Source organism: Varanus komodoensis, unplaced genomic scaffold, assembly GCF_004798865.1.
Source record: "Varanus komodoensis strain SLA01 unplaced genomic scaffold, ASM479886v1 scaffold16, whole genome shotgun sequence".
NCBI lineage: Eukaryota > Metazoa > Chordata > Lepidosauria > Squamata > Varanidae > Varanus > Varanus komodoensis.
The window spans coordinates 5,330,139-5,355,471 of NW_025335468.1; the positions used below are offsets into that span (position 1 = coordinate 5,330,139).

Here is a 25,333-nt window from a genome sequence, read left to right on the forward strand (position 1 = left end):
CCCCCCCGGGGCTAGGTAAGCTGCTCTGTGGAGAGCCTTAGTCATCACCTGCCATGCATCTGTGGATGGGGAACTGGAAAAGGGCCAAAATCTGGGGCCTTGTACGCTCTACCAGGCCACCTGCTTCTCTGATGTTTTTAGAGTTAAAAATACAACATTTGATTTTTAACTGGAACACTAGCTTGGCTAGGTCCCTTCAGTGCCATTTATTTGGGCTGAAAAGACTGGTTTTGTGTTTTGGACCTTCAGCTGATTTCTGCTTAGATTCCTGGGTAAGCTACTTTTCTCTCAGCCTCTCTGGTTTGCCTTCTGGGAGGTGAGTGCTTTGTGACTGGGCTTGTTTCTGTGGTAGCCATTTTGAGAAAGGGCAAGCTGCTCCGTGGCAGCCATCTGGCAGCCCTTTTGCGAGTTTACCCATGAAACTATATCAGAATTTCAGAATGGTGCCTACCCACCCACTCAAAGAGGTTTGGAACTGCTGACCTGAGTACACAGGCAGGATGATGTCATAGAAGGCAGTCCTTCGTGTACCTTGCTCCCAAGTAAGCCATTTAAGGCTTTAAAGGTAAATATCAGAGCTTGGACTGTTGCTTAAAACTGGCTGGAATGCAGAAGAGCTCTTGAAGTACCGCCGAGGAGTGTTCAGTGTGCCAGGTCCCTGTTAGCAATACAAATTAGCTGTTGTGTTAAGCCAACTGCAGTTTCTCTGCTAACAGAAGGTAGCTCCGTGCACCGCATATTGCAGTAGTCTAACCTGGAGCATATAGTGCATCCTATCCAGAACCACATGAGCATCACTGCCCTGAACTGACAAGCCACCTGCCAGGAATGCCACCATCTTGTTAAATGAGCCATTTGTCTTGCTGGGCAGCTGAATCTCAGAGAGGTGAAAAAGGAGGATCTAATCCAGCAGAGTCTAGATGAAGAAATACCTTCATTGCTAGAGAGCAGGGAATGACCTGCTGCAATGAATTTGTGAATTCCCCCAGGGAAGTTCATGTTTGGGGGGCACTTAAAATGTCTCCTCTGTTTTCTCTTTGGTCAAAGATCTGTATCTCATCATTCTTTAAGTAATCAATAAAAGCTCATCTAGTAACTATGAGAAACAAGAGGGAGAACTGTATTGCAAAACGTATACTAATAATCGTGATCAGAAATACACCATAAATGTGGTGACTGATACACTCTTTTTGTCCCTCTGTCCCTTCCTCCTGCCAAACGAATATTTAAGATTTCTACATCCATGTGTATTACAGTCTATAGTTAACTATGTATGTGAATGGACAATTCAAAAGAACTGCGATAAATCCACTGGTGCAGAGCATTGTTGCATCTGGAGGATAGTACAAGCTTCAAATTGATTGATTGATTGATTGATTGATTGATTTTTTTGGCATTTTTATGGGTTGGGGCATCTGAGTAGAGAAATCTTTCTCTGCTTGTTGCATTCATGCTCGTCTTCTTTTGAAGCAAAGGCTTGACAGTTCAGGCTGAAGTTGCTGAAGCTGCTGCAAGCATGTTGTTGACTTTCGTCAAGTTGGGAGCTTCAGGAAGCTCAGCTATTCCAAAATCCTCTCTGCCCTTGGCCACGAAGCATTCTGCTGTCACCTAACAAGCTTGCGATGAGTTTCTAATGATGTCGGCTGAAGGGCTTGCATTTCAAGGCAAACGTCATTGCCAATAAAGAGTAGGAATGGCAGCTGCAAAAACTATTGAGAAGGGGCTATAGTTCAGTGGCAGAGCACATGTTTTGCATGCAGAAGGTCCCAGGTTCAAGCCCCAGCATCTCCAGCTAAAAGGATCCTGGCTAGCAGGGCTGGGAAAGGCCTCCGACTGTCATTTTGGAGATCCATTGCCAGGCAGGCTAGAAGGACTCGACTCCACATGAGATGGCGTCCTGCATCAACTGAGCTGTGTTGTTGTTGCATCGGATGATGCTTGCATGCCAGCTGCTAGGGAAAGGGGCGTCTGCCCCAATTCAGACTTGGCCTGTGTAGCTTGCAATCCTGGCAGAGGTAAGGCTGGCAGGGCTTTCTTTAAGGAACTGTGCCTGGGTGTGGGGTATGCACTTCAGAGGGCATTTTAAAATCCTGCAAAGGGACATTTTTAGTCATCATTCTAAATGCTTAAGCACCTCTATTTCAATAAAGCAATGAAACATGTATTTTAATAGTCGACAATTGCAGCTTGAAGAACCTTGGCATTTGAAACGTACGGAATGACAATGCATTTTTTTCCAAATTCCTGCTCAGCATAAATCTCTGGGGCAGGCTGATGTTGCCAGCGCTCTCTGGTTGAAAGGAAGTGGAGAGTGACAGGTCCTGTACCATCATAAGAACAGAAGAGGAGCCCCGCCGGGTCAGGCCAGGGCTCCCTCTAGTCCAGCGGCCTGTTTGCACAGTGCCCAGCCAGCTGCCCACAGGAAACCCACAAGCAGGACCCGAGTGCGGCAGCCCCCTCCTGCCCATGTTCCCCTGCAACTGGTGGTCATAGACGTACTGCCTCTGGTTTTGGAGGTTGCCTGTAGCTATCAGGACTAGCAGCCGTTGACAGCCCTCTCCAGGAATCTGTCCGGTTCCCTTATAGAGCCATCCAAGTCAGTGGCCATCCTTGCCTCCCATGGGTGTGAATTCCATAGTTTAACTATGTGTTGTGTGAAGAAGTACTTCCTTCCATCTGTACTGAGTCTCCCACCTGTAGGCTGCTCCATTCCCAGTGTCAGTGATGCTTAGCCACGGATTAACTGTCTGCGTTGCCATAGTTCTTCATGTGTCATCTGCTAAAGATCATGGAGGGACACTGTCCTTTCAAGGTGTGCATAATGAGGTGAGAGAGTCGCAGTTGGTGCTAGAAGTTTCTGCACAGTGCCAGAACTTTCCCTGCACCAGGTCCCTTCCACGGTTCCCAGTGGGCAAGTGGTACTGCCCTGTGTCTGATGGGATCCTTGCACCACCTTTATGTTGGCTGTTAGGTAGGTGGCAGACCTCCCCTCCTACCCCAGGATTGGGCTTCCAGTCACCTAGGCTTGGACTTCACACAAAGGAGCAAAGCTACCTGGCATCATAGTTTCAAGCTTCTTTCAGTGCAGGCTCCTAAAGCTCTCCCTGAAGAGTCTGAAAGAACAACAGACTTCCCTGAGCTAATGCATCCAGGACCTTGAACTTCCAACCCTCCTACCTCAAGGCAGGACTGTTGGGAAAAGAGCAGGGCATCCTTATAGGAAATGGTTTTCCTCCCTCATGGATTTGAGAGACCCTGAGATACTAATCACTTGATAAACAAGGCTCAGCCTTTAGTATCACTTGGTAGGCTGGGTGTGCCTTAGATTCTATTTGCAGCTCTTACTCAAAATGGCTCCCAAAGCCCTGGAGGCCCTTTTCTTCTCCATTGTGCCTCTCTTCCTTCCTGCTGTAGTCTGCACACAAGTGTTTGAAAACCTTGAATCTCTTAAAGTAATTGAGCCACAGGAGTTGCATAGATGCAGGCTTTGCTCAAAACAGGGTGGCAAATCTTAAATTACAGAGCCTGGACTAGAGCAGACATGGCACCTACATCTGCATTTTCTTTTCTTCAAGTGTAATCAGGGACCCTCAGAACTAAAAGGCACTTTATAGGTTAAAATTGCTCTGAAGAGTACAAAATGCTCTGGAAAAGTAAAGACAGGTGGAGAGTACTTTGGACCGTAGTTTAAAATAGGACACGACAACTGTCCATTTTTTTATTATTAACAATAATTATATCCTGTCTTTTACAAAATGTCCCAGGATGGTATACAACCATAAATAAATCAAACAATAAATAAATGCAACAAAATACAATATAACATAACAAGCATAGCTGAGCATAACAATGTTAAAACCTAGTTAAAATAATTAAATATTAAATACATTAAATATTGGGCAAATAAAAAGGCTTTGCTTGTTGGTTAGATTCACCTACTGCAACCATATTCTATATTTTGTTGTACTCTACAATTTTAGTCAGAGAAGACTTTCCTCCTAATATACTAGTAAGGTTATTTGATGGGAAGTCGAAAAAATGCCAAAGAAACGGTTCACGTTGTTTCTAAGGACAATGACCTTTTTGGACTTGGGATGATCTGTCCTATTCAGCAATAACGATCCAAATCCACAAATGCACTGTGTGCTTGTCTCATATAATGTTTGTCCTTTTAATTGCCCTCTCTTTTGAAAATACTCCTGCAGTCAGAGTTGTGCTTGAGATTCTTTCATGTACCTTCACACCTTCTTTCCAACTTAGTATAAACGATTAAGCCTGTGGCCACAGCTATTCCTTTGGCGGGGGCAGCTTCTGGGGCTGTGATCTGCATTGCTTCTCTGCCTCAGTGCTTGGCCAAGGGGGAGCTCAAGGAAGAATATGAATCTTGATGGAGGTAGCCCAGGAAACCCAATATATGTGCTCTTAGCTTTCTGAAGGGAAGATGGAATTGAGCATGCAGTAATTAACCAGATTCTCATTTTCTTTGGATTTTTACCCCTTAGTCATCTTGGCCTAGCAGACAGCCTCTTCTGATGCTGAACTTTGTAAAGACATATCGAGCCCCCTCATGTCGCTCTGCTTAGGCCCGAGCTTCTGTTTCACTTGAAAATTATTTGTACCCCTTTCTTTTTGCAGAGCAAAAATAGGGAGATCTAGGAAGACCAGTTCTGTGAAGGGATGGGGAGCGAGACATCCCTTTCCCACTCATTGGGAAACCGTTTCCTGAATAATGGGACTCTAAAAGTCAGAAACTTGAAAGCAAAGTCAGAAACAAAAATGTTCTCCAATCCAAAACAGGGCAATTGGCTGGCACCAAATCTCCAGATTCTTGCACTTCTTCTCCAGTTGTGCTGCTGTATCCCAGCAGGTCCCTCCCTCCTTCTGTGATGCTCATTCTCTGGGCATTAAGCGTTGGCATCCCAGCTCTGATCGTTCTGTCATGGCACGGTTCTGTGGGAACAGTGTAGCACTTCTGTAGCCCTTCGCACAGATCTTTGTATAGGTACCTGTATTGTATCTCACCTGCAACATTCTGACTTCTTTCATTTTGCTTTTGCAGTATTTCATATTGCTGCTGTGCATCTTCCTGCTTGAGATAATTGCTGGGATCCTGGCCTACATCTATTACCAGCAGGTAGGCAACTGTGATTAATGACTAACAAAGAGCTCATCAAGACAACCAGGTTTGTTCTTCAGCCTGCCACTGGAACTGCCTTCCACTCTCCACAGGTCTCCTTCCTATGCCTTTAATCAAACACAAGCACAGCTCTTCCCCATTTCCCTCTACACAGTCCCACCTGTTGTCCCGCTGGCTTTTCTCGGCAGGCCGTGCGTGCCCAATGCAGGCCTGGGTTGCCTTTTCCGTGAGAGTGGCAGTGCTGTGACAGGAGCGCAGCATCACAGAGGCTGCCCCCAACCTTCCCACAGAGTCCCAGTTGGCACATCTTTTGTGCTGGGGCCTTCTTACCGGACCAACTGTTGCATCGCAGCAAAGGCCTGCTGTGGCCAAGAGATTGATATCATGCATTGCCTCTGTGTATGAGGGGAGGGCATGCTGCAAACACTGCTACAGTTGACTGGAAGTGGAGACACGCACTCATCTTTCCCTACCCCTTTTCTCCCAGGTTCTAGAATGTGCAGAATGTATTTCATTATGAGCCCTACTTGGGTGCATTCGCCTACAACAATTGGCTCAGTTTCCCAGGCTGGTGACTGGAAGGACCATAGCCCAGTGTCAGAGCATGTAGAAGGTCCCAGGTGCTATCCCCAGCATCTCCGTGTAGGGCAGGAAAACTCCTGACTGAGGCCCCAGGGAGCCATTGCTGCCAATCAGTGCTGACAGCACTGGGCTAAATGGGCCAATGTTTTGGCTCCCTGTTATAAGGCAGCTTCCTGGATTTCCTTAAAATGTAAGAGGAAAGAATCTATAGATGGATAGCACTCCTCTTTTAAAAACAACCACCTGGAATGATTTTTGCCTTCCAATCCCCTTAATGTTTTGTGTTTGCCAATTTAATATAGCATGAAATTGATCAGCATTGAATTGATTTTTAGCCAGTTTCATGGTGTGTAAAAATGCCCTCTCACAGAGCTGCATCTCTGTTTGGAATACAAATTTCCTTATGTTGTGCGTCTCTCTTCCTCTTTGAACAATGGGAGGGCTAAGAGTCCAACTCCTTCTCCCATAGAAGAGTAGTCTAAACATTTTCTTACGAGCAAAGGTACAGCAGCACCTCCTACTGTATAAGTAACACCCAAATAAGTTGTGGGGCAGGCAGCAACATGGTCTAGAGCAGCTGGCACATGGATTTTTTAAGCACAATCCTATGTATATTTGTACAGCAGGAAAGTCTTACACATCCCCGCATGCTGAAGCTGGGGCATGCTGGGAATTGTAGAACTTTTGCCTGACTTCTACCTGTCTCACCCTTAAAATTGCAATGGTATGATTGAGATATCAGCATTCATTCACCGGGGCACAACATGGGTGGCCCAAGAACAGTAGGAATGTGCAACAGAGCACATTAACTCTGGAAGGCTGCCTTGTTCACCTTTTACACATTGGACCAGTGCGTAGCCCCTGGGTTGCAGCTCTGGCTTACCTGGATGGTTTCTACTTGTCGCTCTGGCATTGGCCCACATTCAGAGCCCCTCCTCCTGCTCCTCTTCCTCCAGATCAGTGTGGCACTTAAGAGAAATGCTGAGTGAAATTACCTTGGGCCAAATAGTGGGGGAAAGGAGGCGATGTGTGTGAAGCAGATGGGAGAGGATGGAGGCAGAGCACCTGCCTGCAACCCATTCCCAACAGCCAAGCAGTGCCTGGATTGCGGCCTGCGAACAGTGCCTGGCAAGGCATGCAGGGAGAGGAGTTCCAGAGCGACGCCACGTGAGGAGGAACTGCACATGCCGTGTGCTGGTGGAATAAACCACAGTATCGCCCTTACTCCAGTGGCCCCTGGTGTCTGCCTCTGCTTTCGGTGAAATCTGCAAGTTGCACAATATGATGCGTCACTTCAACCTGCACTAGGACCGGAGAATAAAATCCAGGGCTAAAGGAATGCATGGCACTGGTTTGATGATGAGTGGGGGAAGCATGGCATGCTGGGCTTTGTGGTCTTGGGAGGGTATGAATGGCCATGGGTGTCCTGTTTGCCCTGCAAGTCTCCTCTCCTTTCTCCGCCTCCCTCCCTTGCAAGCCGCCTTTCCCCTTGTTCCCAGGGCTCAAGATGCTTTGTCTTTTGCCGTGCCTCTTTTTATTTCTCCCTTTGCTGCCGCTTTCTCCCAGTATGCATATAACCACTGTGTGTTTGTTTCTGCCGCCTCTGTTCCATGCTGCAGTTCTTCCCTATGAACCCGCAGGTAATTTCTTTTGTTTTTCCTGTAAGGCATTTTCTAATTGAGAGTCTTCTTGAAATTTTTCTGGTGCCAGCAAGCCTTTTGTATTTATGCTAATTATCAGCCTTCAAGTTTCACGTCTTCTGGGTTCAAATAAAAGTAATTATTTGGCAGAAAAATGGCTTTCCAGACACTCCCATAATAGGTTGTCCTCTTGTACGAGTGCATATTAAGCATTCACTGCTATATTTGGATGTCAGTTCCTGGCTTGCTTTTCCTGTACACTCTCTCTGATCTCCACTGTGACAGTGTGCTTATGACTTGGTTGACACAGCAATGCAGAGTATTGGTTTAGTGTGGGTCCTTGAATTGCAGGTTGTTGTTCCGTGAGAACCCTGCACTATGGTTTAGCTGTAGGTTTTTAACCATGAGCAACCCAGTATTTACAACCCAGTGACAAACCATGGATTCTCTTCCTTGATTGTTTGTGGTTAACATGCAGTGGCAATCCACAAGTCATTGACAACCCATGCTCAGCCCATACTTTGAGTTATTGTTACATGCAAACCAGGCTTATATGCTAAAGACTGAGTTCCTGACACTTGCTGGAAGGGCTGAGAGAGATCTTTGCTTGAGCTGCTGCAGAGCTTCTACCACATCCAGTGGGGTTGACAGTTTGGGGGCCCTTTGTCAGACCCAGATATGGCAGCTCCTTGTTTCCACATGGGGAAAAATGTGTTTCTTGGAGCTCATTCAGCAGTGATTGAGTTCTTGCTGCTTCTGGGTGACCCCAGCAGAAACATACTTGTGGAAGTATTGGACATACGGCAGCCTCTCTCACAAATCCCATTAGGCCCTTATGCCATGGCTACTTTATCCTCAGGGCCCCCAAACAAGCTTGAATTCTTAGCTGGTTTATGAGGTAGGCTGCCTTTGTTTTATTTTTTTAAATAAGTAAAAATTGAAGAGGCCTAGGCAGTCCTACAGTAGAGAGAGGGGAACAAGCATTTATTCAGAGCCTGGGGGTTTTCAAGAGCAGCCTCCCCCAAATTAGCACCCTCTAGGTTGTTGGATTGCAGCTCCCATCTGTATGGGAGTTGTGACCCAGCACATGTGGAGAGTAGCAGGTCAGGGAAGGCTGCCCTGGAACAATCCATTTGTTATACCGTAATTCTCCATCGCACATGGTGTCTGCCCTATTTATCTCTTGCAAGATCATACTAGGGAACTGTTAAGTTACCATGGGTCCCATTTTACACTGCATTCTTACAGCAAAATTAGCAGTCTTTATACAGGGTGTGTGTTGGAAAAACAATGATCGCCATGTTTGCTGTCTATGTGGCCCTCTTTTGTGCAGCTGAATATGGAGCTGAAGCAAAATCTGAAGGACACAATGACCAAGAAGTACCAGAAGTTGGGAGAAGAGAGCGTGACTAGTGCGGTGGACCAACTGCAGCAGGAGGTAAGACTGGGAAACGGGGAGCTTGCATGGGAAGCGATACTCTTTTAAACCACAAAAACAGTTTGTGGACACCACAGTAGTTGCAAATCTGCTTTCTCTCTTCTTGATTTTTGATCATGCTATTTATAACACCAATTTTCTGAATCCACATCTGTCTAGACAGGTACCACACGGCTTTTAGAATTAGGCTGAAGAGCTGAATGCTGGTAGGTAGTGAAGGAAAGTGTATCCTGTTGGGAGATGGGAGAAACTGGAATATTTGAGGTTCTCTAAGTTCTACTGTGAAGCTCACCTTGCTCCTCTTTTCACCTGTGAGCTGTCATTTTTTTCATTCAAACAGGAGTAGTGTGGATTTCAAATGAGAAAATGCCCTTGTCCATGCTGCATGTTTCAAAAAAATGCATGTTTTTAAAGTGTGCATTTTTTTTCTAAAACACATATTTCAGACACATTGGTAAGTCCTGATATGTATGGACTCCCCTCCCCCACCCGCCGCCAGTGTACTCCTGTTGTTTGTGGTTTACATTTGAAATTGAGCACCTCTTTTACAAACTGAAACAGAATGGTTGTACATCCCTCTCACTGTGTTTTATTCCCACGACATTTATAATGGTGACCCCATTTCATTGAGTGGGACGGTCCAAAGGGCTAGGAAGAAACTCAGCCAGTCTGTGTGGAAGCCCCTCTCAACTCTCCCACCATCCTGCAGCCAAGCGGGTGAGACTGCCGCGCACGGCATTTCCTTCTTTGGGAACTACATTTTTATCTTCTCTGTGTATATTTTAGCCTGTATTTTCATTTAGATTTTATTAATTTGGCTTTTACTGTGAGCCACCCTGGGCACCATTTCTGCAGGAAGGGCAGAAAAGCAGGAAATAGATACTGTACTTGGAACTTTTTAACGTGCATGGAGGGCCACACGCTTGAATAAATACTTGCCAGGTCTCTGCGCACACATTCAGTCCCCCTCCTTTTGTGTCGTATGGAGTATATAAGTAGCGCTGAGTGCTTGCCTGTGAATGTGCGTATATAAGCCTCTGCTCATCTCAGGTGTCCTTTGCACAGCTGGGCAGCAGAGACCAAGCTTGGCCTCCTGTGAATAAAGTGCAAAGGGGGCCACCGAAAGCTGTCATGAGCCAGACTGATGGCATCTAGGGCCCTAAGGAGAGGGTTGTCTGATTTTTATTTCCTATTTGAAGGATTGTGTATAGATCACTTTCCCATGCCTTCTATCTTGTGTTGATCCCTGGAAAATAGTTGGTCAAGAGAGGCTGAACAGGGCATGTATATTTTTACCACTGGCCTTGTTCCTAAGCAGGAAATCCCAAGAGAAGTGCAGGCACAGCTGGCTAAAATAAATGGCGGGGGGCAGGGTGCATGGAGTGGTTGCATCGCTGGGGCACTTTTCCGTCTCTCTTCTCTCCCTCCACTCTCAGTCTAATGACCTCATTGCAAAAGAAAGTGAGAGTGCAGGTAGCACTTCATTTGAGGGTAAATAGGGTAACTTTTCTGAATGTGGAAGGTGACAAAGCTGTCGCTTCCATATTTGCTGTACTTCTTTTGAAGCCATTAAATCTCCCATTATTGAGAAATGTGGTGGAGATACAAGTCACAGTGGAGCACAGAGCTCTGAGAGAGGAAGGGCTGGCCGGGAAGGTTTCTTTTCCGTCTCCCATCGCAGCTGTGTTCCTGGTCTGTTGCATTGGACAGCCATGCTGGGAAGACCTGGATATTTCAGTCTTGCAAATTCAGACAGGCACAAACTTGGTTTATGGCACGTACTGGGTAAGTCATACAGGAGGCAGGCGAATACAACCTCTCAGAATCATCCCTTATTTCAGAAACAAAGCAAGACTTCAGTTTTCTTTGGCTTTAGCAGCCAGAAACAGTCAATCTCATTCTTTCTGCTGTTTGATTAAAATAACTACTTTAAAAACAGTTCATTTTTGGGTAGTGGTGTGTCTTCAAAAATATTAATATCTTAGGGTTAGGGTTTTGCTCTAATCAAAGCAGTGCAGCACCCCTGATCCTTGCAAGCCCTTACAGCCACCCCCATGCACAGCCTGAATGACTCTCCAGCTGGGCAGCATGGCAGGTGGTGTGGGGATAATGAATGCCCCCCCATATGTCTAGGGGAAGGAGAAATACCAGTCTGCAAAAACTAGCTCCATGTAATAAAATTCATGCAGCTAGTTCCTGTGCTGCAACTTATTTATGTTTGTATGTGATAAGTCTAGTGAAGTGCAGTGGGACTTAACTTCCAAATGTGCACAGGATTGCAGTCTGATGGTTCAGTCCCATTGATCTTAGTGGAGCTTACTCAGGGGTTAAACATCCGTGGTTTCTGGCCGCATGCCGCGGAACTGGAAGCATAGGATAGTTCCATGCGGACATGACATATTACAGAAAAATGCAAGGAAGAGAGGAGAGGATACTCCTTTGGACTGTAAGAGAAGGAAATGATGTGGGCTTACAGTGTCTTTGCAAAGAACGAGCACATGCTAGCTGTGACTCTTCTACACCATGCTGGACATCCTGTCTGCTTGCAGAGAATGAAGCCTGATAACAGTGAGTAAAACCAGAGCTGCAGCTTTGTTGATTGAATAACCGAGGTGGGAGGGGAGGCGGAGTCGCACACTTCACGTACTGTATGTACGATCAGTAACAATGATCTTGCGCCTTCTACACCCTTCTGCCAACAGGCAGGGTTCAAATGTTATCTGAAGAGCTCTGACAAAGTAACATTTTTTTCTGAGAGTCTTGCACTACTCTGTGTTCAAGGTGTCCCTCAATCTTGATAAGGTATGAACTGGTAAACCATATGCGCATGACCCTTGGACTCAAAGCAGTCCTGTAATCACATTTAAGTTTATTCGTTACTCTTTGTGTCTGCAAATACATAGCCCAGAATGTGTTTTTTTTCCATTTTGTATGAGAAGCAAACATGCAGGCTGAAAAAAACAACATTTGACTATTTACATAAAAGAGACATGATTTACTAATTGCTAGTTCACTACACTCGTCATTGGGATTAACAGAGCACTTAAAAACCTGATAGTGATATGAGGATTAATCTTTTTCCAGTTAGGACCTTCTTTGCACCTGGCAAAACTGGTTTTTTTCCATGAGAAATATTTACTGATTCTCTTCTGCTGGTCATTTTGATCCCTGTTGCATTTACAGGTGTTTGCGTGTCACTTGCACCCACAGCTCAACAGGTGGCCAGACTAAATGGCAACTTATGGTCAAGGACCGTGAGGTGTCCACTTCCTCAGTTTTGAGGATAGATTTTGCAAAATGTGTGTTGGAGTGTTGCCCTCAGCTTGGCCCAGCAGCTTAAAACCTGGGTGAGGCAGTGGGTGAGAAATTAGTCAGAAACAGAGAAGGGTGAAGGGCTGAATATAACAACCGATAACTTTTTCCCCAACATGTTGCTGGCTGTTGGTGCTAGAGAGCCAGCGTGGTGTAGTGGCTGGAGTGTTGGACTGGGATTCAGAAGATCCAGTTTCTAGTCTTCACTTGTCCTTGAAGCTCAGTGGGTGGTTTGGGGTTAGACACTCAGCAGAACCTACCTCGCAGGGTTGTTGTGAGTGTAGAAATGGAACAGAGAGCTACATATAAGCCACCTTGGATTCCTTGCAGGGAACCAGCGGGATAGAAATAATGTAGAATGATGTGATGTAATGTGATAGAAAAAAGCTAAGAAAAGCCTAACTCTGCTTGGCACAATGGAAGAAAGTAAGCAAACCAGAAATTACCCCAGTCTGTTGCTCAAGATGGATCAACTGCAGTATTTCTTGTTTTTTAGGAAGTCCTGACACTTGGATATAAGTTATTTACCAAAAAGCCATCCTCTCTTTCCCCCCCTTCACTGCCTAATGGTGCAGCAATCTCAGGCCATACATTCACGCCCGAGTTCATGTTTTATGCTAGAATCAAAGGTGGAGAGGATACTTGTGACCAGGAGCACTCCTCTTACACTCCAACCGCATGATCAAATGGTGGCCAGTTGAGCTTTCCAGTGTGGCAATGATTGAGCTCACACTTAACAGTACAGAGCACAGATGGAATATGGTTGTCGTGGAATTGTGGGTGGTTGTTAAACAGTGGGTTGTCACTACATGTTAATTGGGCACTATGGTTTAACTGTGGGTTGTTAACCCCAAGCAGCCCAGAGTTCACAATGGAACAACACATCGTGGGTACTTCTGGGTTGCTTGTGGTTGGCAACCTATAGCTAAGCCACAGTTCACCGTTTGTATGTAACGATCCATGTTTCAACCACAACCCATATTCAACCTGTGAATCTGGTTCATACATAACAGCAACCTACTGTTTTAAAAATGGATGTGTTCTCACTACATGTGAGCAGTCCCATATTGCAGTGTTTTTTGTTTTTGTTTTGCTAAGTTCAAATCCAGACTTGCCTGTTTAAATGCCTCTATTGTTTGGAAGCTGAATATCCCAAAAGATGTCTCTTCCGAGCAGACCTGGGTCTGGAGTCAGCCAAACTCTGACCAACACAGCCAACTTTTCTTGGATGTCAAAAGAGGCAGTCACAGAACTGGTGGGGTCTGCCGCTGCCGACTCCAAAAAAGGGGCAAGGGTCGGGACATTGCTGTGAAAATGCACTTCATGTAGCTGTTTCGTTTGCCCTTCCCATGTAGTTATGAAATGTGTGGATTGTATACAGTTTGCTTCAGTGGGTGTACTAAGGTCACAAGATCTGTAACACAACTGAGAAGGAGGGCATGTTTGTATCTAAGTGAATGTTATGCAATTGAAAGAGATGCTATGCTAATGACCCAGTGGGTTGAATCCAATGTGCCTTCCATTGTGCCTTCAAAACTCTGGCCAGCTGGAAAACCCTTTAGAACAGGCTGCTGGGAAACAGGGAGGTCTGCAACAGACAGAGGGAGAATGTCCTGTTTAGCTAGAGGACTGTTCTTGTATAGCAGTGGATCTAACCCAGTATATTCTTTCAGCTGTGCTTCACCTCTTGCCGTACTGCTGGTGCTGATGACTTATTTTCAATTATACTGCCCGACTGCAGGGCTAGGCAACTTTGGCAGGCTATTCTGGCCCTCTGGAAGTCCCCCAAGGTGGCTTCCACTGCAGGGTGAGACAAATTTTAGGCAGGGAATTTGCATGGTGTGCCCAAAGCATCAACTTTAGCTAACTTAGAAGCTAAATCTGACTGTTTTGGTGCCCAGAAGCAGCTACAGATGCTATTTTTTCTTTAAGATAAAAAAAAAAGTGGCCTGGAATTCAGTGGGATGCAGCCTGTATGTTGCCCTTCCCTGTCTTCCTAGAAAATAAACATTTTCAATGGAGGTACTTCTTAAAAACTCAGAAATGGTGTCCTGCTTAATGCCTTCTTTATGGATTTCTTGGGGGTACGTTCGCCCTTCAAGTTGTATTGATACAGTACTTTTTTCTGTCAACAGAGGGTTAGGAAAAACTCTTTAAAATGGACTGTACTCCCTTCTGGAATTTCCAGCAAAGCCAAATTGGTTCTTGACCCCAGGAAGGGATATACACAGCACTCTCACCACATAGGATGGCTGACAGTGCACTCCAGAAAGCTTCTGTTTAACTGCCTGAATTTTGCTTTGGGGGATTTCAAGTTGTGCAGGCCAGAACTATGTCCAGTGAAAGGCTGATGCAGTCTTGGAGTGCAAATGTGGCTCATCTCGATTCTGCTTTTTGTGTGTGTGCTTAGTTTAAGTGCTGCGGCAGCCATAACTATACTGACTGGAGTGACAGCGACTGGATCAAAAACCAAGGAAAAGGCAGGAAGGTGCCGGATAGTTGCTGCAAGACGATAACAGACAGGTGTGGTGAAAGAGATCATCCTTCAAATATCTTCAAAGAGGTAAAAAATAAGAAATAAAAGCCAAATCTCCCTCTGTATGCAAATTAAACAGATGCTAGATGGCATTTAAGGACTGAGTCTCACTGTAAATTTTCATCAGTAACAATCAGGGACAATTCCGCAATCAAAAAGGAAGACCTAAAACAAGAAACATGGGCTTGATTTGCATGTAAAGACAAACAAGTGTATGGGTTGTCATTGAATCATGGGTTAACTTTGGAACAGTTAAACTATAGTGCAGGGTTTGTATGTAAAGATGAACCGCCATTCCAGCATAACCCATGACTCAGCCTCCACTCTGGGCTGTCATGACATATAAACCAGGTCTCTCTCAGGTCATGGGTTACTTTGCCTGATGTGATTATGCTCTAGAGTGAAACATACGCAAATAGATACTCTTACTTCTTGGGAGGCCTGGCTGAAGCATGCTTGGCTGCCATTGGAATGTTTGATAAAATTTGGAATACTGTAAATTTGGGCTTGACACCCCCAAAGTGCCCCCTTCCACAGAAAGAAGGCATCAGAACGTAGTGAACCGTGAAATTTCAATCCCCAACCTGCCAGTTGATGGTTTCAGTCTGCAGAGCATCCTGCCAGAGAATGATGACGATGAAGCAGTCATTTTCAGCAGGGCTCAAGAGGGGATTAAATCATACGAAGAGCATGAATAACTTCTATAATGAAGCTTGTTCGGAGACAGTTTAAGCTGTGTGCCCCAGGGCGTGATTTCCAAATGCTGAACCCGGAGCTATTTTCCCCTCCAGCTGCTTTTCCAAAGTGTTCTGTGACAGAAGCACTGGGGGGAAGGGGCTCCCTTAAAGGGTTTTCCACCATTTTGTATTTCTTGTCTTTCCCTTCCTTCTTTTGTTTCCCTTGTTTCTGTTCCTAACTTGCAAGCCCCTTGGGGCAGGAACCAGTGACATACCGTGCACAGGGCTGGTGTTATATAAATACATGAATTAAGAACACAACCCTAACCATGTTTAAGCAAATGAAAGTCTAACAACCTAGCTGGGGAAGGCTGAGAGTTGTAGGACTTCTTTCTATGGATTGCTCTCAAAAGAAAATATGCTTCCAGCATACCAGAAGGAACTGGAAAGTTTCTCCAGTCTGTGCTGTTCCCTTCCATTCTGTCTTTAAGCTGCATGTGCCCATGACAGTTTAAAGTACACTTGTCAAGGATAGCTTGGGGAGTATCTGTGTTAGATTTCATAATAAGCCATTCCCTTTTCCCTAAGGAATTACTCTCTCCTTTGGGATTTGGACTTGTGGGCTATTTGTGCTTCTGCAAGCACAGTTTCTACGGAAAGCCTCAGTGAGCAGTACACCAAGGTAATGGCCACTAGCCACACTGACTGAGGATTATGGGAGTTGGCATTCCCACACAGCTAGAAAACACCAAGTTGGACAAGGATGCTGTCTAGTTGTAGTCTTTATGACTGCTAATAAAGCTAGTTCCAGCTGCAGATGCCAGTTGAAGTTTACTGTGAAATTAATTTTCCACTGAAATCCAGCACTTGTGTATCAATGCAAAGCAAGATAGTCCGAAATACTGATATATACAACATAGTATACCATCCTTTCTCCGAGAAGCTCTCCTCCCAGCACACATAGATTTTACCCTGCAAGATGCATCCTACAAGTGGGTGAGGCTGTGCGATGGCAACTGGCAAAGGCACCATCTCATAACAAGCAGCTTAAAAAAACATGCCTGGATCACAACCATCTTGCTTGTGTTTCTGCGCCTGCAGTGGGGTGGCAGGCTGTGGAAGGAGTGGGGAAGAGGCCAGTGAGGATGGTTGGATGGTGATGCCATCATTAAGTGATCCACCCAGAGCCCTGCTCTGCTTCATCTCTTTTAGATTCACCGTTTAGAGGTTGCTGCTGGCACTTGACAGACTCCAGCTGCTTGACCTGATTGGACTGTGTAGAAGGCCTCTGGTGTGACCCTAGGCTGACTAAGAGATTCTTGCAAGGATAGAAGTGCATTCATTTCTTCCAGCCTGTTTTTAATCAATCCATCTATTTATTTGCCATGTTCACATATGTGTATCTTGAAAGATGTGGATATGATAGAGCACAAGAAAAGAGCACAGTGCTGGGAACACCTGGGTTAAACTTGAAATTATGTTTTCACTTTCTTTCAGGGTGGCTGCATTACTAAGCTGGAAAACTTCATCCAAGAACATCTGAAAATTATTGCAGCAGTGGGGGTCGGCATTGGTTGTGTTCAGGTATGTGTTAGTGGTATGGAAAATTTATTGTAAATTTATTTATTTGGGGCTTGAAGACACCAAGGTATAATTCCTTTCCTGGATTTACGAAGTTGATCTGTAATGGGTAGCTGGTGAGTAAAGTCTGGCCCCAGTTGCTCAGTATTATGCTGCTAAAGATCAAAGACTACAGAAGGCGGGTGTTTAATCAACCATTGAAATGGTTACATCTTCCTTCCACCCTGCCTCTCCCTAACCTTACAAATATCATGAAAGTGTCATCTTTCCCAAAGAGCATGGCAGAATGCTTAGCTTCTTGCACTAGTGATTGCCCCTGGTAGACCAGTTCCCAATTTCTCTTCCTAAGGACGAAAAGGGGAGTCAGTTTCTCTGTTTGGTTGACTGGATTCAGATAACACAATAAGCCACACCCAGGCTGAACCATGGGTTGTTGAATGGGGGTTGTCGTGTGGTCTGGACCCAGCCAGGGCTTGTTAAGTGGAAACAATTAATGAATATAACCCACGGATAACCCATTCACCCTGATTTGTTATCTTGGCTGCATTTGGACAACCCAACAATCCACATCTCAATGACAACCTGTACTTAATCCCTTGAGTATGGACTGTCCTGAGGTCTGAACCCAGTCAACATGTTTGCAGGGTCTAGGTGACCCCCTGCGAAAACTTTAGCCATGTAAAAGCTGTTACATGTTGAACAGCTGAACAGTATTGTAGGTTTCTAGAATCTCCTTGCTTTGGCATGAGAAGAAACCTGGTAGATAAAGCGATTTCCCAAGTTTTAAGCCTTTTTGAGATGCATTTGCTTGCTTGAGTGTTTGTTTTTATGACCTGCTGAACCCAAATCTGTTTGTACTTAAACAGTACATTTCAGTGTTCTTGAAAAACACACAGAGAGAAGGCAAGATGATTGACACCATGCTTGCAATTAGAACCACGTCATTTAACCAATTTTGAAGAAACCCTGGGGGCAAGCTAACATTAGGCCTTTCATTTATCCCCAGTGTTTAGAAGTCTAAGTTGAAGAATTCAGGTGCTGGCTAGTTGAAATTTATTTTGGGCAAGGACCACAAAATATATCACGAAACTAAAGTGTTAGTTTTACAGCATTAAATGATGCATAGTTTGGCATATAAGCCAGCCTTATGCGACTTTGATGCTGAGAAAATGGAATTTTTAAATGCATAACAGTTGTTAAAATCACTGCATTTCAATTAAAATGGAAATATATGCATCATTTTGTAATCAGATAAATGCAAAAAGGTCTACAATTACAGAAATAGCACCTGTTATTATCCTCGAAGAATACTTTATTCCTATTGTGTTTATAATAGGATTTCACAACCATTTTGCAGGAGTAATTTTGTAGTTGTTTATTTGCCTGAAGCTTTGGCAGAATCTAAAGCAGCCGAAGGAAAAACTGGATTATGGGTGTGTACAAAGTGGACATAGCTAATGGGTGTTCAGAAATGGAGGCAAACAAATAAAAGCTACACTTCCAGGGGAATTGTTTCATACCTTAAAAAAAACCCCAAACTTTTAAAGATTTATCATCTTATGATTCTCCCCATGGAGACTTTCCATGAAGGATTTCACAAAGTTAGGGCACATACTCTTGGTTGGATTATGGGTAGATTTGTGTCACTTAATGCTCCGTGACTCAACATATTTGGTTCCCTGACATACTTTCTAGAGATCCCGTGTTGCCCAAAATCAATTTCAGTTGTATGCCATTTTGTGATTTCTCGATTTACACTTCTAAAAGCCTCTAGGCTAAGTGTTAGGCCTAATTATTACCCTTTCTTCAGAACGTCATCAACATTTATTAAATGTTGTGGGTCCGAGTGCAATCATATGCTGTTAACAAGTTGGTGTTGGCCACTTCCCAAGTTTGGGGCCATTTTGGCCAACACACTTTCTTCATTTTTACTTTGAATATTGCCTTTACTCACTGATTGTTCAAAGTGATGTAGAAATAAAAAGAATTATATAAATCACAAAAAGCTACACAACTTTTTTGGACAATAAAACTAGAGATGAATAATAAAAACAAAGCACCATTAACTATTAAAACCACAGCAGAACAATATTATTTTAATATTACATTTTACAAAAAAGAGTAAGAATGAATAATAACCGTTAAAAGCTCTACAGAACAATGTTGTCTTCATTTGCCACATAAAGAACGATAAAGAATTGACTGTCATAATCTCGGCCAGGAGGGAAATGGGGAGGACTTGAGTATCCATTATTCTCACCTCTCTAGGTTGGGATGAATGCAAATTTAAATGGGAGGAGATGGTCTTTCAGATGCTCTAGCCTTATCCTCCCCAACCTGTCACCTCCCAGATGTGTCAGACTACAATTCCCGTGACCCTCCTTCACCACAGATTTGTGGTGGCAGGCCCTAGCCCCTTTGTTTTAGGGTCAGTACTACAGAATGGTGTTCAGGAATAGACATATTTGGATCTTTTAGGTAAAATTCCCTCATAAACACAAGCAGATTTCTCTCAAAGGCCCAAACTTGGGAAAACTCCTTGGCTACTGTAATCTATGCCCTAAGTTGACCTCTTGGTCAGAGCAACAGGTGTCAGCTCCAATCTTGTTTTTCTATAACATAAATAGTTTAAGCCTCATCTCACATTGCACTATATGTGTGTGGGAATGTTTCCACCCATGTGTATCTCTTTTGGGCATTGTGTATTTTTGTATCTCCATGATTCGTAGTCAGGCATTCCTGGAGCCAACATGTTGGTCCAGTGCTTGGTGCTTACAAGGACTGCAGATAAGTTTGAAGAAACTATTGTGTTGTCCCACACAAGGAATTAGTAGCCAGCCAGTATTCATTCCCCTTTGTTAATCATCGATTCTCTTTTCAGTGTATAAAAGTTTTGTTTTTCCTTCTCTCAGTTACAATTGGCTACATGAGAAATAGTTATAAGCCTATTATAAAATGTCAAAAAATTAAACTGCCGCAGAAGGCACTGGTATTGCTTTTCTATGTGGGTTGTCTGTTTGTAATTCTAGTTTCTCTGTGGAATTAAGATGTGTTAATGACCCGCACCATTATTTTAAATTATTTATGGTTTTCTTTAAACAAGAGAATGGAAGTCTCAATATCTCATATATGTCAAGGGAAAAAACACCTTCCAGCCAGAATGAGTTGGAGGGGCTCCTAACCATTTGGGTTTTCCAGGCCTAGGTAGAGATGACATAATAAAGTTCTTGCACTGTTGATAAAGAGAAAGGATATGAAAACAGAGATTGTGCCTGTACTGCAGTCAGAAGGGAACCTCTAGTGGTGACACATCACAACAGCAACCAGATTGAGCACCGTCATTAGGAGGGGGACTTTTTAAATAGCTTCTTCTATTCGAATTCTCAAACACCGGAAGAGCCAACAGTGGCTACTACATCATGGGAGTTGTGCCAGTCATTCAGTGATTTTCCGTAGCTGGATCTGTGCCTCTTCCCATCCCATTTCAGATAATTCCGAGCAGGTTTCCTTTCTTTCTCTTTTTTTTAGCTAAAAATGAAATAAGCTGTAATTTTAAGGCCAGAGAGAGGCAGCCCCCAGAAGTAACGTGTTCCTTATGCCTTTTAGAACTGCCATTACAAAATGTAGTTTATTGAGGACTGACTCTTTTTCAAAGAGTGTGTGTGCCTGGGTGCAGTTTTCCGTTTTGTAAGAGAAAACAGCTTTTACTAGGAAAGTTTTAGGAAGAAAAGCCCCTCTTTGTGGTATTTCCTGCACCCTTTAGTACAAATTGCCCCATGACTCACGTCAGCCTCTCTTTCCAGTAAGCCATGGACCAGCAGGAAGTTCCAGGCTCTTTCCTTCACATTCACCCTGTATGACTCAAACTGCAAGAGGTGCTGAGAATATCGACAGGATATAGAGGCTGTTCCTGTGCTTCTCCTAGCATTTACCCATGTTCTGTTTGCCTCCTAGATATTTGGGATGATCTTCACTTGCTGTTTGTATAGGAGTTTGAAATCTGAACATTACTAGGAGCTTAAAGACCATCCACCTGCTCAACTCCACCATGTTTCATCCCATCACCTTCTCTTTATCCAGCAGCACAGAAAAATCTACCCTGCAGGGACTTTTGCTGCTTCTTGAAAAGTATTCTTGGATTACTCAGTGCCTCTCTGCCAGAGACAGTAGCCTTCCTCCTTAATGCAACAAGAGGGAGAAGCCCAGAGCCTGCCTGGTTATTTCATTGTGGTCCAAAATAATGGAGCTGTTGAATTCCATCTGCAAAAAATGTGTACAAACTAGGCCCAGCATGCAGTCTGAGAGATCATCAAAGCCACCAGTAGCTCACTGCCACCATGTTTCCCTTTCAGCATTCTTAGTCCAAATAGTGGCCCTCTGACAGGTGACAGCTGCCGGCAGGAATAGAGGAGAGATGCAGAGCGGGGGTTTAAATCCTCTCTACCCAGGAGAAGTGCCTTTCTGGGCATGCAGCAGTTCTGGGGACAGCTCTGCCCCCTCTGGATGATGGATGAGGTCACTTGCAGCTTCATCAGGCCTTCATCCCCTTCGGTCAGGAGTCTCCTCTGAAGGAAAGTGCTCTGCCTTCCAAGCAATATTCTTTTGTTTTCTTAATTGGAAACTTTCGTCATATAAAACTTGAGGGCTTTCAGTTTAAAATGGCTTCCTGCATCTTGAAAGCCACCAAGGGAGCCCCACTTTGGGGAATGCTGCAGGCCCCTTTCTGTGAATTAGCCTTTCCCAGAAGGACACTTCATTGAGTTGGGAAGAAAACTCAGTACTAATTTGTACATCAGTCTTCAAAGTCTCATTAAGCAGCCAGGTGCTGTCTGACTGGAACGAGACCCAGAATTTGGCTCTCCCATTCCCCTCTGTCATTAATTTCCAGGGTGTGCTTCAGGGTTTTTTTTTTTAAGGAGTTGGGATTTTTCCCCCACTGGTGGTAAGGCCCCCATCGAGTGACTTGGTGCAGTGGGGGAAAGTGACTGGCAGCCTTGCTTTCCACAGTGCCTGCATCCTCTCCATTAGAGGAGGCCATTGTTCTCCAAGCAGCGCTTTCCACTGCTGGACTTGCTAGATTTCCCAAGAGTTCCTCTGCACTAAATATTTTTGCTAAATGTGCAGGTTTTTTTTCCTTCAGCAACTCATTTGAAGTCAGTGTTCATCCTCACTCTTTCCTCCCTTTTCAGACCTGGCGGCAAAGGAAATCACATGGTCTGAGGCAGGTGTGGGCAACTCATCCCCTCCCAGAGGTTTGGGGTCAACCCCTTCAGCCCTGGCTAGTGTAGCACATGGTGAGGACTGGTGGAAGTTACATGCCGAAATGTGGGACCTTCCCCCTACTCAAGTGGACCTGGAAGAATCCTTGTTTGCTTGTCTGTTCATTTTAAAATGCTAGATGTGTCATGGCCATCTTCAGCTGTTTGTCCACTGTGGCTGACAGGTGTTTAACACAAGCACGCTTTCCTACAGCTTCCACGTAGCAAGTTGCATCTTTGCAAGGGTGTGAGAGCAGGGGAGGGTCCTCTTGGCTTTGTATAGGAGGCTGCACGATGGTGGAGTGTCCAGAAGGCAGTCTGGGAGGTGAAAAGGAGAGAATTTCCATCAGGAACTGTAAATATTCATGCAGGATACAAATTTTACACCACTCTTCACTGTAAAGAAAGGCAAATATCTAAATTATTGCAGGATGAATGGATAAATTATTCCTGGAGTTTTCCTCTGGAGAAATTGTTTATTAACCAAAGTGGAAACTACTGACTGCAGTCGCTCAAAGCCGTATTTGACTACCGTGGTGTATACGTGCCTGGCTAGCTTTCTCTTTGCCCTCCTCCAGGGAATGATACTGTGCCATGTTAAGGGAGGTCCAGGAGTGCCAGCTGGCAGTCTGAGCCTGCTCTCCTTTTTTTTTTTTTTTTTTTTGAACTCATAGAATAACCATGCTTTAAAAATGCAGTTGATGTTGCTGGCCAATAAATTTAATGTGTCTACATTTTGTCCTGTGTCATGCTGAAGTCACAACATCAGCAGGAGAGGCGTGCTGGGAGGCCTCGCCAGCCGAAGGGAGTATTTCAGGGAGTGTGTTTGAGGCTCAGGGGAGATTAAGCAGAGGCCTGCTGGATCCAACCAAAGGCTTATCTAGTCCTGCTTTCTGTACCCACAACGGGGAGCCCATTGCTTGCTAGATGCACGTAGGGTGAATACAGCAGAACCCTCCTGTTCTCCAGGAGCAGATCTGCAGAGGCGTCCTGCCCATGGGACTAGAGGGGATGTACCACTCTCAGGGCATGTAGCCACTGATACCCATATCAGCCATTCACTTTTCCCTGATATTCATGAGGCCCAAACACAGGTCTGTGATCAAATATAGTTAAGTACTCCTTGATGTACCGTGTTTTTCCGTCTATAAGATGCCCCCATGTATAGGACGCCCTCCACTTTTCCTACCCATCTCCAGCGAGCAAGCTGCCGCTGCCCGCTCACCTGCACCACCTCGCCGCCCACACATGCGCATGATTGTGCCAGTCTCCCCTTCCCTCTGAGCGCGCCTGTGGTTCTCCTCTTACCCCCCCCCACCCCCGGTGTATAAGACGCACCTCTTTTTTTAAGTAAATGTTTTTAGGAAAAAGTAGCACCTTATACACGGAAAAATACGGTAATCAGGAAAGCAGGCCATGCCATGCTAGGCAGGCAAAGTCAAGTTTGCAGGAGATAGGTGCCCTTACATTCCAGATATGCCAGCTTGCAGATTGCCACCTCCGGATGGGTTAACCACAAAATATTGTAAAGTTGTGCTTCCCACTGAGGCTTTATTGGGCCATTGCATCGCCTAAGGGAATTTTGCACAAGGGCCAAGTGATGCTTTCATAGCACTTCCATGTTACCTCACCACTTTCCTTCACTGAAGAAGGAAAAGTGGAAACGCTTTCTGATCATTAGTGGTAGGGTCCCCTCCATCTGGAAGCACCCTAAATGAAGAAGTGTTCATACCAGAGCAGGGCAGAGCCTAACTAGCTAGCCCAGCCACCCACAACCTGTCGCCTTCAGAAATTTTGGACAAGACACTCCAGGCATTCCTGATCATGATCCATGCAGGATGCTACCGATGGATGTTGACATTCAAACATCTAGAATGTATCAGACTGAGGAAAGCTGGTGCAGCTAATAAAGTTAGCTACAGTTTCTCCCAATCTAAAGAGGAAATTGCAGAGTCAGAAGAGACAAGAGATGCTAAGGGGGGGTACCTGCTTATTGTGCTAATTTCCTGTCCTTGTAGATGTCTTAAAAACTTGCTGTACCAATTCATGGAAGACTCAAGTTCTACGTGTACTGCCTGTATTTCCCCCATAACTGCCAAGTCTACCATCTGTTATATCCAGTACTATACAGTTGGGATAGTTTGATATTTCCATGCAATTATTTGGCAATTACAGCAGCTCAGATGGCCCAAGTTCTAAGCTAGAAGTCTCTACACACTTATTTGGGAGTAAGCCCAATTGAACTTAGACATAGAAAGGATTAGTGCACTATTAGTACGTTAGCTCTGATGTGCCCTCATCTAAGGTAGTTGGAGGAGATGCTGGTAAAAGTGGACAGTACCAGGTTGCTTGGACAGGTTTGTGCCAAAATGAGCCTCACGCATGCAGCTGCTACAGAATTTTTAAACCCTAGTTTTTCTTCAGTGTTGCAAATGTGGTGTGGGGAGGAAGGGGGACGTGTACATCTGTTGGCTAGCGATATCACTAATCACATCTGGTGGGAGCCTGTTACTGCATCACACAAGAAGACCGAAGGCACGAAATGCTTTACGCAGGGTGAAGGAAGGCAGCTTCAAAATACTAGAATTCGGTTCCTACAGAAAATTATATTGTGGCAGGAGTTTTGTGTGTTGTACATGAGAATCAGCTGGGTGCTGGTGCCAGTATTTGCCTGTACGCATAGGCATCGTGGCATGGGACACAGAAGCGCGAAGCTCTGTTTTGCAATTAAGTCCTCTGCAATATCTGGCCGCTAGGTGGTGCCTGACTTTACAACATGCGACAGGCTGCGAGCCAAGAGCATTTGTCCCTACGGTAAACTCTGTCTCTGCTTTAAGTTACACAGTGCAGAGATGCTTCATTAGTAAGAATATGGTCCAATGCCACCGTGACACAAGTCGAAGGGCCCTTGCCTTGGCACTGGGGATTAGCTTAGCTCTGTTATTAATGGGCTGAGCTCACCCCGTGCTACTGGATGCCCTCCCGTGTTTGCTTGATCCAGATCACTTGTGGTTTATCTATCTCGGCTTAGGAAGAACTGGGTCTATGCATATATCAAAGTGACAGCCCCTGGCATTGAGCAAATGGCTGGACATTGCTGAGTGCAACAAATGTATTAATAGTCATCTCTAATATGGGACATGCTGTCATCTTGCCATCACCATCCTCATGT

The 25,333-nt window shown here is 44.8% G+C and overlaps 1 protein-coding gene across 3 annotated transcripts in view; it reads left to right on the forward strand.

Moving 5' to 3' along the window:
* Positions 1–22,893, forward strand: part of CD151 (CD151 molecule (Raph blood group)) — a 52,758-nt gene extending 29,865 nt beyond the window's left edge. For all 3 annotated transcript variants that reach the window (XM_044425710.1, XM_044425713.1, XM_044425712.1), the window contains exons 4-8: positions 5,060–5,134; positions 8,693–8,797; positions 14,520–14,672; positions 16,820–16,906; positions 20,858–22,893. In XM_044425710.1, the coding sequence (XP_044281645.1) occupies positions 5,060–5,134; positions 8,693–8,797; positions 14,520–14,672; positions 16,820–16,906; positions 20,858–20,917 (480 nt within the window). In that variant the 3' untranslated portion in view covers positions 20,918–22,893. The remainder of the gene's footprint in view (positions 1–5,059; positions 5,135–8,692; positions 8,798–14,519; positions 14,673–16,819; positions 16,907–20,857) is intronic.
* Positions 22,894–25,333: the final 2,440 nt, after the last annotated feature.